Source organism: Seriola dumerili, unplaced genomic scaffold, assembly GCF_002260705.1.
Source record: "Seriola dumerili isolate Sdu_G_001 unplaced genomic scaffold, Sdu_1.0 BDQW01001845.1, whole genome shotgun sequence".
NCBI classification, from domain to species: domain Eukaryota; kingdom Metazoa; phylum Chordata; class Actinopteri; order Carangiformes; family Carangidae; genus Seriola; species Seriola dumerili.
The window spans coordinates 700,957-712,328 of record NW_019176100.1 but is presented as its reverse complement, the minus strand read 5'-3'; the positions used below and the strand labels follow the sequence as shown (position 1 = coordinate 712,328).

Below are 11,372 nucleotides of genomic sequence, written 5' to 3'. Positions count from 1 at the left end.
CAACGAAAGCTCTCTGAAGCTAGCCCATTAACCGAAAGACAGGCAACTCCTTGCTCTGCGTGCACCTGCTGCTTACATGACAACAACTAAAACAACTTACCAGATGTTATTCTGCCCTTTAAAAAAAAAAAAAAAAAAAAAAAAAAAAAAAAAAAACTAAACAAGTAATTAACAAACAAAAGAACCTTAAATGGAGCAAATCCATTTAAGTGAACCAACTAAATAGATTCTATCTTCATAAAACACTGATGAAGATGAGAGGACCATCTTGTAGTAGCCTATTGAAAAGAAAAATGTATACATAAAATATATAAATATAATATAAATATCCTAAATTGACAATTTTTTCCTCACAGGTTTGTTTGCAACACATCATCAGCTGCAATTTGTCAAAGTCACATGAGTATTTTATCATTTATCATGTGTTTTATTGTTGACATGTTGCACTGGCATATTTTCCTTTCCTATTCACCACAAAGCACATAGATCTGTTTGTGGCTAGACTGATAGATAGATGCTGAAGTTGGAATATTAAAGAATAAGATGGAGAAAAAAAAAAAAGCTTTCCTAAACTGTCATTAAACAAATACACTTACAGCGACAAACAATACACTTGCTCAAAGAACTGTGTTAGGCATTTGTTCAACTCAAACACTGGGCCAAGCAATAAAAAAATAAATAAAATCCCACCCTTGTGACGCTCTTCTCTCCCCTCAACTGAATTTACAGTTCAGGATGATCACTCACTGTGTCCTGTTTCAACAGGAATTACATCACCTTCAAGCAGTAAAGACGTCATTTCATTAGGCTTTTAAATGTATTACCACCAAGCAAAACCAGGGTGAGTTTAGAATCGCTGAACAAAACACTTTGTGGCTGTTTAAATGAAAAAACAGGTTTTAACCTGGGTGACCTAGGCCTAATCCTTCAGGAGTTTTATTTGTCCAACCCAAAGTATGATATGGAGATATGAGAAAAATTCACAATGGAAGTATTATGGACTTAGGGTTAACCATTAAGCAGCAAGAGTAACATTTTTTATTGTAAAACGAAGATAAGGAAACACGGCTTTGCTGCGTTTGTCAAAGGCTATTGTCAAGTCTTTGCTTTTTTTCTGTCCTCGAGTGGCACAACAAACTGCCAGGACAGTGTATCTGTATAGCAGCACTACTTTGGCACCACAGTGTGAGAAAACACCAGTACAGTAGAGGGCCTTTGTTAGAGCAAACCTTATCTTTGCTTCTAGATAAGGTCTGTTGTAAATGATCTTATGTGGAATTTGATAAATTAAATCTAATGGTCACCAACACAGGATTTCAACACCTCAGTGGAAACATACCACTGTAGTAAGACCCTGTGCCGTGCTGCGATTTGTGTACTGTATATATTGAAGATCAGCCTTACATAACAAAATATGCATTTAAATAGATGAATGAACAAAAACTGCAATGTATGTGCATGTAGTTTGAAGAGACTGTAGACACTGAAATGTTAGATAATGCATACCACCGTCAGTATTATCATGAATACCTGGCTAATGATCAACAAACAGCTGGCTACCAGCTCATAGGTTATGGACCTGCAACAAAGACAAGTGGCAGCTGACAGGTCCTTGTATTTGTTAACATGATTATTCTTACAGCAAGGATGGCCTTTGAAGGCTAATCAGATACTGCATTTGTTTTACTACATGACAATGCCAGCCATCAAATTCAAGGTTTGAGTTTTGAGGCAGCAAAAGCCTTGTCTGTGTTTCAACAAGCAGGCTGGAGGACATTCACCTGGCTACTGTATAACTACCTGATCACAGGACAGATTATTCTCTCTTTGAGAGGGGTGCATCCTGTCAGGGTTAGCTAAGATAGGTCAGGTTTGTGTGGGTTTTTTTTTTTATTTTATTTTATTTTTTTTAAATGTCAGGTAATCTACACAGACGCAGAAATATGTCCAACTCAGTTTTCAGTCTGAATTGATTTAGTTTAAAGATTAGTAGCTATTCAGTTGAGATGGACAAGATCTGCACTCCATGCATAATTTCATGCTGTCATTGGTGTGTTAAACCCACAAAGCATTCACGTATGTAATTCAGGTGGCTCTCTCAAAAAAAAAAAAAAAAAACTACCTGACGACCTGCTGCTGTTTTCACTTGAACGCTGTTTGCGTCATGGTTTCCTGAGATTTCTCTGAGCTGCTTCTCTTGACAGCATTTCCCACAGAGGTGACTAACAATAAAAATAATAATGAAAAAAAAAAAAACACACACAACTGGAAGGACTAGGGCATGGATGGACCTGTTAAAAAATTCCTAAAAATCAAACCTAGAGATTAGCTCCGCATCTATCTCTCATCTTAACAGGATTAAATTACGTTGGGAGTTAAGTGGGGTATAGTAATCTGATTAGTGAAGTGGTGAGAAAATGAAAACGCCGATATGTTGAGTGTGCACCGGACTAATCCCTCGTCCGTCGAGGCGCTGAAGGTGCTCTGCTCCGCAACAAAAGATGCGACTGCTGCTGCTGTTGCACTGCAGCTGTTACGTTAAATCACATTGGAAACGGCAAAAGAATGTATCCAGGTTATCAATTTATACGTTTAAATGTATTAGACTGCGATATATTTGGATGTTCTGGCGATTTCAGACAGACAAGAGCCAATCGAGCAACACTAACATGTAGCCGTGTACAGCTGTTGATGTGAAACCTACCGAAAACACAGACAGCTGCTCAAACGTCCAGTTATCGTCAAATAAAACCCAGTATTGTGTCACAACACGAATAAAGTCACAACCATTACTAAACCAGCAGCGTCTGTGTGAGGCTGTAATGTTATAATTTCACTGTTAAAACTGACTGAATCAATTTAAGACTCAAGACAGCATCAGAATGGGACCTCAACGGTTCGCTCGGCAGCTAGCAGCACTGTTAGCATGCTGTATGGGGCCCCACAGACAGAAGCAGTAACTTGCACAAACAAAGACACTTACCTAAGTTAATGTGGAGTCAGTGTCTCATGTGATGTTGATGTCCAGGTTACGGGCGAGGTGCTACTATCAAAAAAATATTTCGAGAAGTGGGCATTAGCTTCCTGACGGTAGTTCAGTAGGATTTTTTTTTTTTTGCTAGTGTTAGCAGCTAGCTAATGTTGCCCACTTAAAGAGCAACTCGAAACTGGCCCAGTACACAGTCTCCTCGGCGAGCCGTCCTCAAGTTGTTTAACGTTGTCGTCCCCGCTTGTTTTCAGACTTGGAAGTATCTACCTTCCATGTGTTACTCAAAGAAACCAACCGAAGACGAATACAAGAGCAAAATGGTCCTTACTTGGTAAGATTTAATGACACGGAGTATTAAAAAAAAAAAAATCCAAAATGTCCACACGACATTCAGCAAGGAAATACAAAAGGCAAAATTGCGTACGACCTCCGACAGAGCGAAGCCTTTTCCTTTAAAGTGTGCCGCACCCAGATGTTTTCACTCATAATTTCCTTTCGCTTGATCATTTGCAATAAATGCAGCTTTGGCTGAGTCGAGTTGAGCTACATTCAGGCTGTTAGCAGGACGTGAAGCGGTGGGTTTCTTCTCCGCGACCTCTGCGCCTACATGTAGGGGTAGGCTGTCCACCAGAAGTCGCCTTTCCAGCTTCACCGAGCCCCAGTGTGATGATGCTTTCACTATCTCACCCAGACACTTTTAGTGAATCCCCCTTATCTCCCTCAATCCACCGGCTTGACTCTTTTTCTTTTTTTTTTTTTTCTTTTTCTGATTACATCCAGGTTAGGTTTTCACACGGACCGCATACGACGATGAATATGTGAACCAGACAAAAAAGATAATACATTTTACTTAACCCATCTACATGTATCCATAAAGATGTTAGCGCACTTTGCAACATTTGATCATGTATGGAGGTAGAAGTACAACAAAGAGGGTTTCATTCTATTTAAATAAAGAAATTATAGTTACATCAATCATTAAATTCATTTTTCTTAAACATGTTAAACTAAGAAACTGGCCTTTGCGATCCTGGAGCGACCCCTGGTGTACATTTAACTTTTTATCTTGCAGGGAGAATTTCAAATATGGAAGTCCTCAAAATATGAAAACTCCCTTATTGCAAAACATGTTTTCCCAAATCCTTTTTTTTCCCCAGAGGAGAGATCTGGAGATATCTCAGAGGTATTTCATTACATGAGCCTCTTGCCTTTTGAGCTAAGAGACCCACACATCATGTCAGCATTCAGTTAGTCTGAATACAGTTGAAAGCATCCTACACTGTATATGTGTGTGTATATATATATATATATATATATATATATATATTCATTCATATATATATTATATTCACTCATTCATTCAACATTTGCTCATCTTTTTTTTCAAATAGGACTGGGGGCTATTATTTTCATTATTGATTAATTTATTCATTATTGCTTTGGTTCATAAATTAATAATTTATTCATTGGTCAATACAATGTCAGAAAGTAATGGAAAAAGCTGTTACAACTCCCAAGAGTCCAAGGTTACATATTTAAATGTCCCATCAATAGTTCAGAACAGTCCATACAGTTAGTTTACAATTATTATACAACTGAGAAAAGCAGCAAATCCTCACATTGGAACCTGTAGTACAAAAACCCTGAACACTGTAATAACGTTCTTAATGTAAAGCCATTTTCCTACTGACATGGACCCGCATCCAGCTGCTTTGACAAAATGACTCTTAGAAGCTATATTGAATTAAACTGTTTGTATTTCCTGTGATTTAATCAGTCCCTTGCATTGAAAGAAAGCATCCTGGCACGGTGCACGTCCGAGGAAGGTTTCCAGCATGTCTATCCCATCCTCAGAGCCGCCAGCTTCCAGAATCACGCTTCTGTACTCTTTTCCAACCTGTGTTAAGGCGCAGATGGGCCGATCAAGACATTTTCCACAGAAACGAGATGAATAATTACAATCAAATGCGTAAAAGGTAATCTATCAGACCAACCTTTGGATTCATAATGCCTTCCTTCTTAAAACGACTGAAAAAAATGTCCATGGAGTAGACTTCGCTCCACAGATAGCTATAATACTGACCATCGTATCCTCCAGCCAGGTGGCTGAAACTGGCCGTCATATTGGTGCCTGTAGAGAAGGCAATAGACAACACAAATCTTCATGCATATATTTCTCTCTGTATCTGCTAAATAGTCACATTCGCCTTCCTGTGCTACTGATAATAATGTTACAACTGACCTGGTGTAGCAGGAACACCCAGGATGTCCTGGCAGTGTTTTGCAAACACCTCAGCCGTATCTGCGTGAGAGCTGCTGTGTAGTGACTGGTCAACTTTACTGAGGACCACCTGACGCAGGTTCATCAGACCTGAGGGGGATAAACATCATCACCGTGAGTGTGTTCGCATGCTGAGAAAATCAACACATCAACAAAGACTTGATTTTGTGCAATGATGTTTGAGAGTTTGATGGGTTTTATTTTGTGAAAATCCAAGCGTCTGACCGGTGTTGGCTACTCTGGAGGCGATCAGTTTGTCGAGCAGGATGTCTGGGATTGGGCTGCCGTCCTTGTAGTGGCCAGACATTCTTCTCAGAGGCTCCTTCTCCCAAACCCAGTTCTCAAGCATCTGCGAAGGCACCTCCACAAAGTCCGTCTCCACCAGGGTTCCACTGAACTCTGAAAAAGTGGTCTGACACACACGGACGGGAAAAGTTCAGGCTCACTCCTTCTAATTACAATACTGTAATGGAGCTGCTGATAGCACATCCACGGTGGCCTACCTTGGAGCAGAGCTCGTGCATCACATGACCGAACTCATGGAAGTAAGTCTCCACTTCATGGTGCTGGAGGAGAGACGGCATGCCTTTTCTGGGTTTGGTAAAGTTGGCCACCATAGCCGCCACTGGGAGCCTGCGTTTTCCATCAGCTCCTCTGCAGCCAGGCTGGAGCCCAAAACAGGCTGCATGGCCGTACTTTCCCTCCCTGGTGGAGAATAAGGTTTGTGCAGTGTCGCACATCAACATTAAGATAAACGAATCCTTTTTTTAAATATACATTTTTATGAACGGAGGGGAATGAGGATGATTCCTTGTCTCTACCTTGGATGTAAGTCCAAGTAGAACTGGCCGATCTCCTCCCCTGTGTCGGAGTCGTGGGCCGAATAAAGCTTGACATTTTCATGCCACACGTGAGCGTGTTCCACCTCGGTGAACGTGAGGCCCAGCAGCTCCTGGTAAATACCAAACAATCCTGCCGTCACCACTTCAAGCGGGAAATACTCGATCAGTTTGTCCTTGTTCACAGCGAACTTGCACTGCTCCACTTGGTTCATGTAGTAGGGCAAATCCCAGGCATTGATCTGCCCATCAAACTGGTATCCCTTCATCAGGCACTCCCTCTTTTTTAGTGCAAGAATGTATTTCCTCTCCTTGATTCCAACGGGCTTCAGCGTTTCATAGAAAGTATCTGTACAGCAGGAAAAGGAAGGACACTGAGTTTGATATCTCGGTTCTCACATACCACAGATCAATTATATTCCTTCTATGTAGAAGTTTTACTAGAGACCCTTTCACTTTTGCACTATAATAAGAAATTGACCCCACACATTTCACCGCTTTCACTTTCTAAAACGTGACCTGTTGCTTTCACGAGCCATAAATGACCGTGTTACGCCACATGCAAGAGGCATGTCGTGCAACACACACTACAAGACATGCAACAGGCATGAGTGTCACATTTCTCTCTTCTAGCTGAGTCTCTATCTGCTCTCCCATCCATCTGCCCAGTAAAGTTTATTTTTCTACTGCAAAGCCGTCGTCAGGTGGCGTAAGGCTTCACCTTAAATAACGCAGAATGTTTGCATGCGAGCGCACGTGCCTCGGATGTCATGGCTTGTTATACCTAGAAAGTCCGACACATTGCTTGCATTCTTGGCCATGTTGATTTCCAGCACGTAGTTCGCATGGCTGCTGTAACCAAGTAAGTCTGCGACCTTTGCCCTCAGATGTACCAACTGTTCGAGGATCGCTGTGTTTACCTGGGAAAAAGAAAGGCAGATGTATACAATGGGTGCGCACAAAATATCTAATTCGGCTCATTGAAGTTGTAACCCTTAAGATTTAAGTCCTTTGACAGCGTCACAATAAAAGCCATCTGGTATTTTGACAGTTGAACACCTTCAATGTGAACTAGCAGCAGTAGATGTTTGCATTTGCAGTAGGGCTGAACAATTGATAGAAATATTATGAAAACTGCAATATCCAAATTACAGGGGCTGCAATTTTTTTTTAAATAAATGTATGTGAAACGTGTCACAACAGACCATAAAGGACATGACATAAAAATCACATCATCATCTTTTTTTTAACCTTTTTTTCCACTGACAATGAAATTAAAAATGACCATTCCAACTGAAATTGCGACTCATCACAATCACAATATCTGCCAAAATAATTGCAATATGTTTTGTTTTGGGTTTTTTTGCATATCTTTTAGCCCTAGTTTGAAGTAATTGAATACGGGTCTGATACAACTATAGGAGAGTGAGCAGTGGACAGGAGGCTCACTGGGATAAAGCATGCATCTATTTCTCTGTTGCTCCTCATGCATAGGTTGTTCATTTGAACCCAGCCCAGACTATAACACTGAAAATACCACACAGAGAGGTAATTACTGAATGTAAACAATTCAAGTGGTTACCGCTGAAAGAAAATGAAATAATAATGTTTGTTAAAATCTTCAGGGTTACAAGTTTAAGCATTTAGACAGTGCTGCAGGTGCAAAGGCCTCAACTGCCGTGCAGAACAGAGAGAGGACTTGCTGTGATTGGGGAAAGTGTAGGTTCCACAGATTCAGTCTCCGACTCCAGTTACCTCTTTACACCTGCTGTGAAAAGCTGTTTCCATCTTCCTCCTGGTCTCGGGATTGTGACACCTCTTCATCAGGGGGTAGTAATGGGGATATTCAAGTGTCACTTTATACCGCCCGCTTGCCGCCCTCTCCAGGCCATTCAGATAACTATGAGCTAGCCCAGCTTAACAGAAGAGGAGAACGGCATGAGTGAAAAAATAGTCATTGCACACTCATAACATCAGACAGTCCATCACACTCTGTTTTTATAAGCTTACCCAATTCATGCTCAGAAAATACAAGAAACGTATTGTCCTCATTTAGATTCTTGTTAAACTCTATGGAGAGTTCACTAATGAGCTTAGAGGTTCTTTTTATTTCCTTGAGAGAGAAAAGAAGCACAGTAAGAAAATCAAGTCAGGAAAATTACATTTGATTTCCAGGATGTGATATAATAAGCAGAATTTATAATCCAAATACAAACAAATGATTTGTCTTATAATGCACAAATGAACAGTAGACCATTAAATTTAAATTAAGCACGCATATAGACCCTATACTAAAACATTTTTTTTCTCCAATATAAAACAGAAATGTTTATTCATCTTGTATCTAGAAGGCATGTATATCTTTATTTGTGATATACCTGCAATAGTCTATATGGTCAAAAGTAAGTGTGTGCAGTTTTTAAAGCAGCTCATATATTGCATTACCTCTTGTATATCTTTAGACAGGTGCAGCCCTCTCCGCTTGCCTAACGTTACAAGCCTGTCTAAGAGTCTCTTTTCTTCAGGTGAAAGGTTTTCTTGGAGATTTTTCTGTCAAAGCACAATCACATAAAACAAACACACGTCTTCATATAGGCAGAATTAAGAGCTAAATTTATTCACCTATCAATGTCAGCCAGCCAGCCCTGCATGGAAATAAAATATGGCATTGGCCACCGCTGATTAGATCAGATTAAGTTTCTTTCCCAGGCTAAATAAAAACCAGTGATGGGTCAAATGAATCTTAACATTAAACACGCCAGTCTTTGCACATATATCATATTTTGCCCTTTGGCTGACATAAAAGGTGAAAATAATCTATCATCAGCATAGCTACTGTGATAATTCCATCAAATCTTCACACATTAGACTTAAGTAGCTTCAAATCCATATCTTTTTAAGGGTTGGGATTACTGTCAAACCTCATTTATTGTCTTTGTGGACAAGTGGCCTGATTAAACGTTGTGAGTGAAGTGTATATTCAGGTGGATGTGACACGAGGCGTACCTGCAAGGCAGTAATTCGCTCGAACACGTCCTCCCTCATACTTATCTCCACATCGAACTCAGACAGTTTTTTGTCAGCGTCTGTGCTCGCGGACCGAACCTCCTTAGAAGGACAAACGTACTGGGGGAAATCAAGAACATGGCGCGATGCTAAGGGAACACAATAAACACAGAGGGACGCAGTGAACGTTATTGTGATTTGTACAACATAGCAAATTAATATAAGGAAGAACAGCGTGATACATTTTTTTAAAAGTAAGGCTGGTGTTTGTATAAATTTTTCTTGTCAACAAATCTACAAATGAGTCTGTCACTCAGCAGTTTCTGATTTCCCTTCTCCTCTCTGTGGCGTTCCAACCAGAAGACAAAAATCTTTAAAAAAGACGTCAAAAATATAAAGTTTCCTTTCTGAACTAGACACCATCTTGTGATGGGATCACACCAGCTGCGATGCCCATCTTCGAAATTTCATTTTGATCTCATCCACGCACCTGTAAAGCTTTGTGAGTTGTGTGATTCCTGCTACAGTAGGTGTCACCACGTGTGGCCATGATGACACACACACACAGACTCTAAAACAGCTGGGCATTGTAGTTTTAAGCAAACTTCTCTCGGGAGTAAATAGTAAATTGGCTGGGGACTATTTTCAGCTGTGGATGAACACACATTTGTTGCTCCAAAAAGTGTTTACGGCACCGTAAACACTTGGATTTGATGACAACAAGAAAAATACAGAATATCACCAGACTTTAACTTTAAAAAAAACTTACATGCATAATCCAGTTTGGCATTAGCCAAGGCTTTCAGGGTGTTTTCAACAGAAACGTTAACTATGTTTAAAGATCCAATTTCATCATAGACCTTCTTTACTCTGTTAATCACGCTGTCAGTCATGGTCCGGATCTCCTCTGGAGACAGGTCCCATCTCAGTGTGTTTCTCTTGTTTCCAGCCTGAGAGCAGTCTCTGGCAGAAACCACAGAGCCGTTATGGATGGTCATTCTCAACACAGGTTTAGACAAGCTGTAACAGAAAAAAAAGACAGTTTACAGTTTAATTAACATCTAAATAAAATGGTGTTATATTTCCTATGAAGAACTCAATGACTAAAAATAACAGGTGGCACTAATACAAGGCAATAAATTCTTCAAGGTCACACTTGAAACGTGCTCTGAATTTTTCCCCATGCTAAGCGGTGACCTTTTCCCAGTGTCCACTCAGTGTAGGGTTTCATGGCTTGGCAGCGGAAGCATTTCAAAGCTTAGATCATAAAAGCGCGGAATAATTTGTAGAGGAGCTATGACAACTCACAGCCAAAACCTACAAACAGCTCAGATATTTTCTCATATCATTTTAATATCCTTTTTTATGATTAATAGTGCGCGTATAAATAAAATACACAGCAATTACGAATTAAGAAGAAGATGAATGCAACTCCCATTTGTCACACAGGTGTTAAATAAACACACTAAGCACAGCAGCTGTTTTACTGGAGCGTACCTGCAGAGCGTGCGGGTGACTGCGACTCTTAACGCGCACATGCCACCGGTTTCATGCGTTTATTTCCTCCCGTGCAATAAAACAAACACTTTTCTTCTCTTACTGTCCCGTAGCTCAGTCCCAAAACAGGCAGCAGTAGTCTCTCTCTCTCTCTCTCTCTCTCTCTCTTTCCCTCGCAGGAGGAAAATGCTGCTTCTTATTTCCGCTGTCAACGCGCATGCGCAGAGCAAGAGGAGGAGGAGGATGCGATCAATCCGACACAAGTCCTCATGACGCGGTAGCAGCAGACAGCTGGATAAGAGCTCAGGTAGGTGGGCGGGGGTTGGGGAGGTGGGGGGGGGGGACACTGAATAGCATCCTTTAGACACTATGTTATTTATAAATTGGTTATCATAGGGTTTGTAGGGTTCTTAGTCTCACCTTTGTGTCGTTGTTTTGCTGCCGGGAGGTTGTGATTGTTGCAGCCAGCATCACACAGGCTGCACAGGCGAGCCTTGTTGTGCGCACGGTTGGTAGGGACAGGCTATCAGAAAATACACCCAGCTAATTCAACCAGTGGCATCGGCTGGATTAGCTTCAGTGCATTGTGTTTAAGACAATATAAACCCTGTATAATGATTGAAAACACCCCTCGACTCCCATTATGGTATTACATCACAGCTTCTGCATCACTGCATGTACGTGTGTCAACACACCGAAGGGGGGGGGGACCCAGCTAATTCAACCAGTGGCATCGGCTGGATTAGCTTCAGTGCAGTTG

The 11,372-nt window shown here is 40.8% G+C and overlaps 2 protein-coding genes across 2 annotated transcripts in view; both read right to left on the bottom strand.

Annotated features, from left to right (window-relative positions):
• The window catches only part of erbin (erbb2 interacting protein), a 55,439-nt gene extending 51,794 nt beyond the window's left edge, over window positions 1–3,645 (bottom strand). The window contains exon 1 of the mRNA XM_022768826.1: window positions 2,984–3,645. The gene's annotated coding sequence lies outside the window, so the exon portion shown is untranslated. The remainder of the gene's footprint in view (window positions 1–2,983) is intronic.
• An 872-nt stretch (window positions 3,646–4,517) lies between these two features.
• On the bottom strand, window positions 4,518–10,704 carry LOC111239054 (thimet oligopeptidase-like). Its single transcript, XM_022768828.1, has 13 exons — window positions 10,613–10,704; window positions 9,885–10,135; window positions 9,116–9,264; window positions 8,555–8,659; window positions 8,120–8,222; window positions 7,865–8,025; window positions 6,894–7,029; window positions 6,092–6,458; window positions 5,774–5,975; window positions 5,496–5,682; window positions 5,232–5,360; window positions 4,984–5,120; window positions 4,518–4,886 (listed from the first exon to the last, which is right to left on the bottom strand). The coding sequence occupies exons 1-13, from the start codon at window positions 10,651–10,653 to the stop codon at window positions 4,734–4,736; spliced, it is 2,121 nt and encodes a 706-aa protein (XP_022624549.1). The 5' UTR covers window positions 10,654–10,704; the 3' UTR covers window positions 4,518–4,733.
• Window positions 10,705–11,372: the final 668 nt, after the last annotated feature.

Excerpts from the sequence above, each read along its gene's own strand:
- LOC111239054 (XM_022768828.1), bottom strand. The coding sequence starts at position 10,653 with ATGTGCGCGTTAAGAGTCGCAGTCACCCGCACGCTCTGCAG. Across the intron at positions 5,683-5,773 it reads TGCACGAGCTCTGCTCCAAG|ACCACTTTTTCAGAGTTCAG; the intron begins GTAGGCCACCGT and ends CGTGTGTGTCAG. Across the intron at positions 5,361-5,495 it reads CTCCAGAGTAGCCAACACCG|GTCTGATGAACCTGCGTCAG; the intron begins GTCAGACGCTTG and ends TATCCCCCTCAG.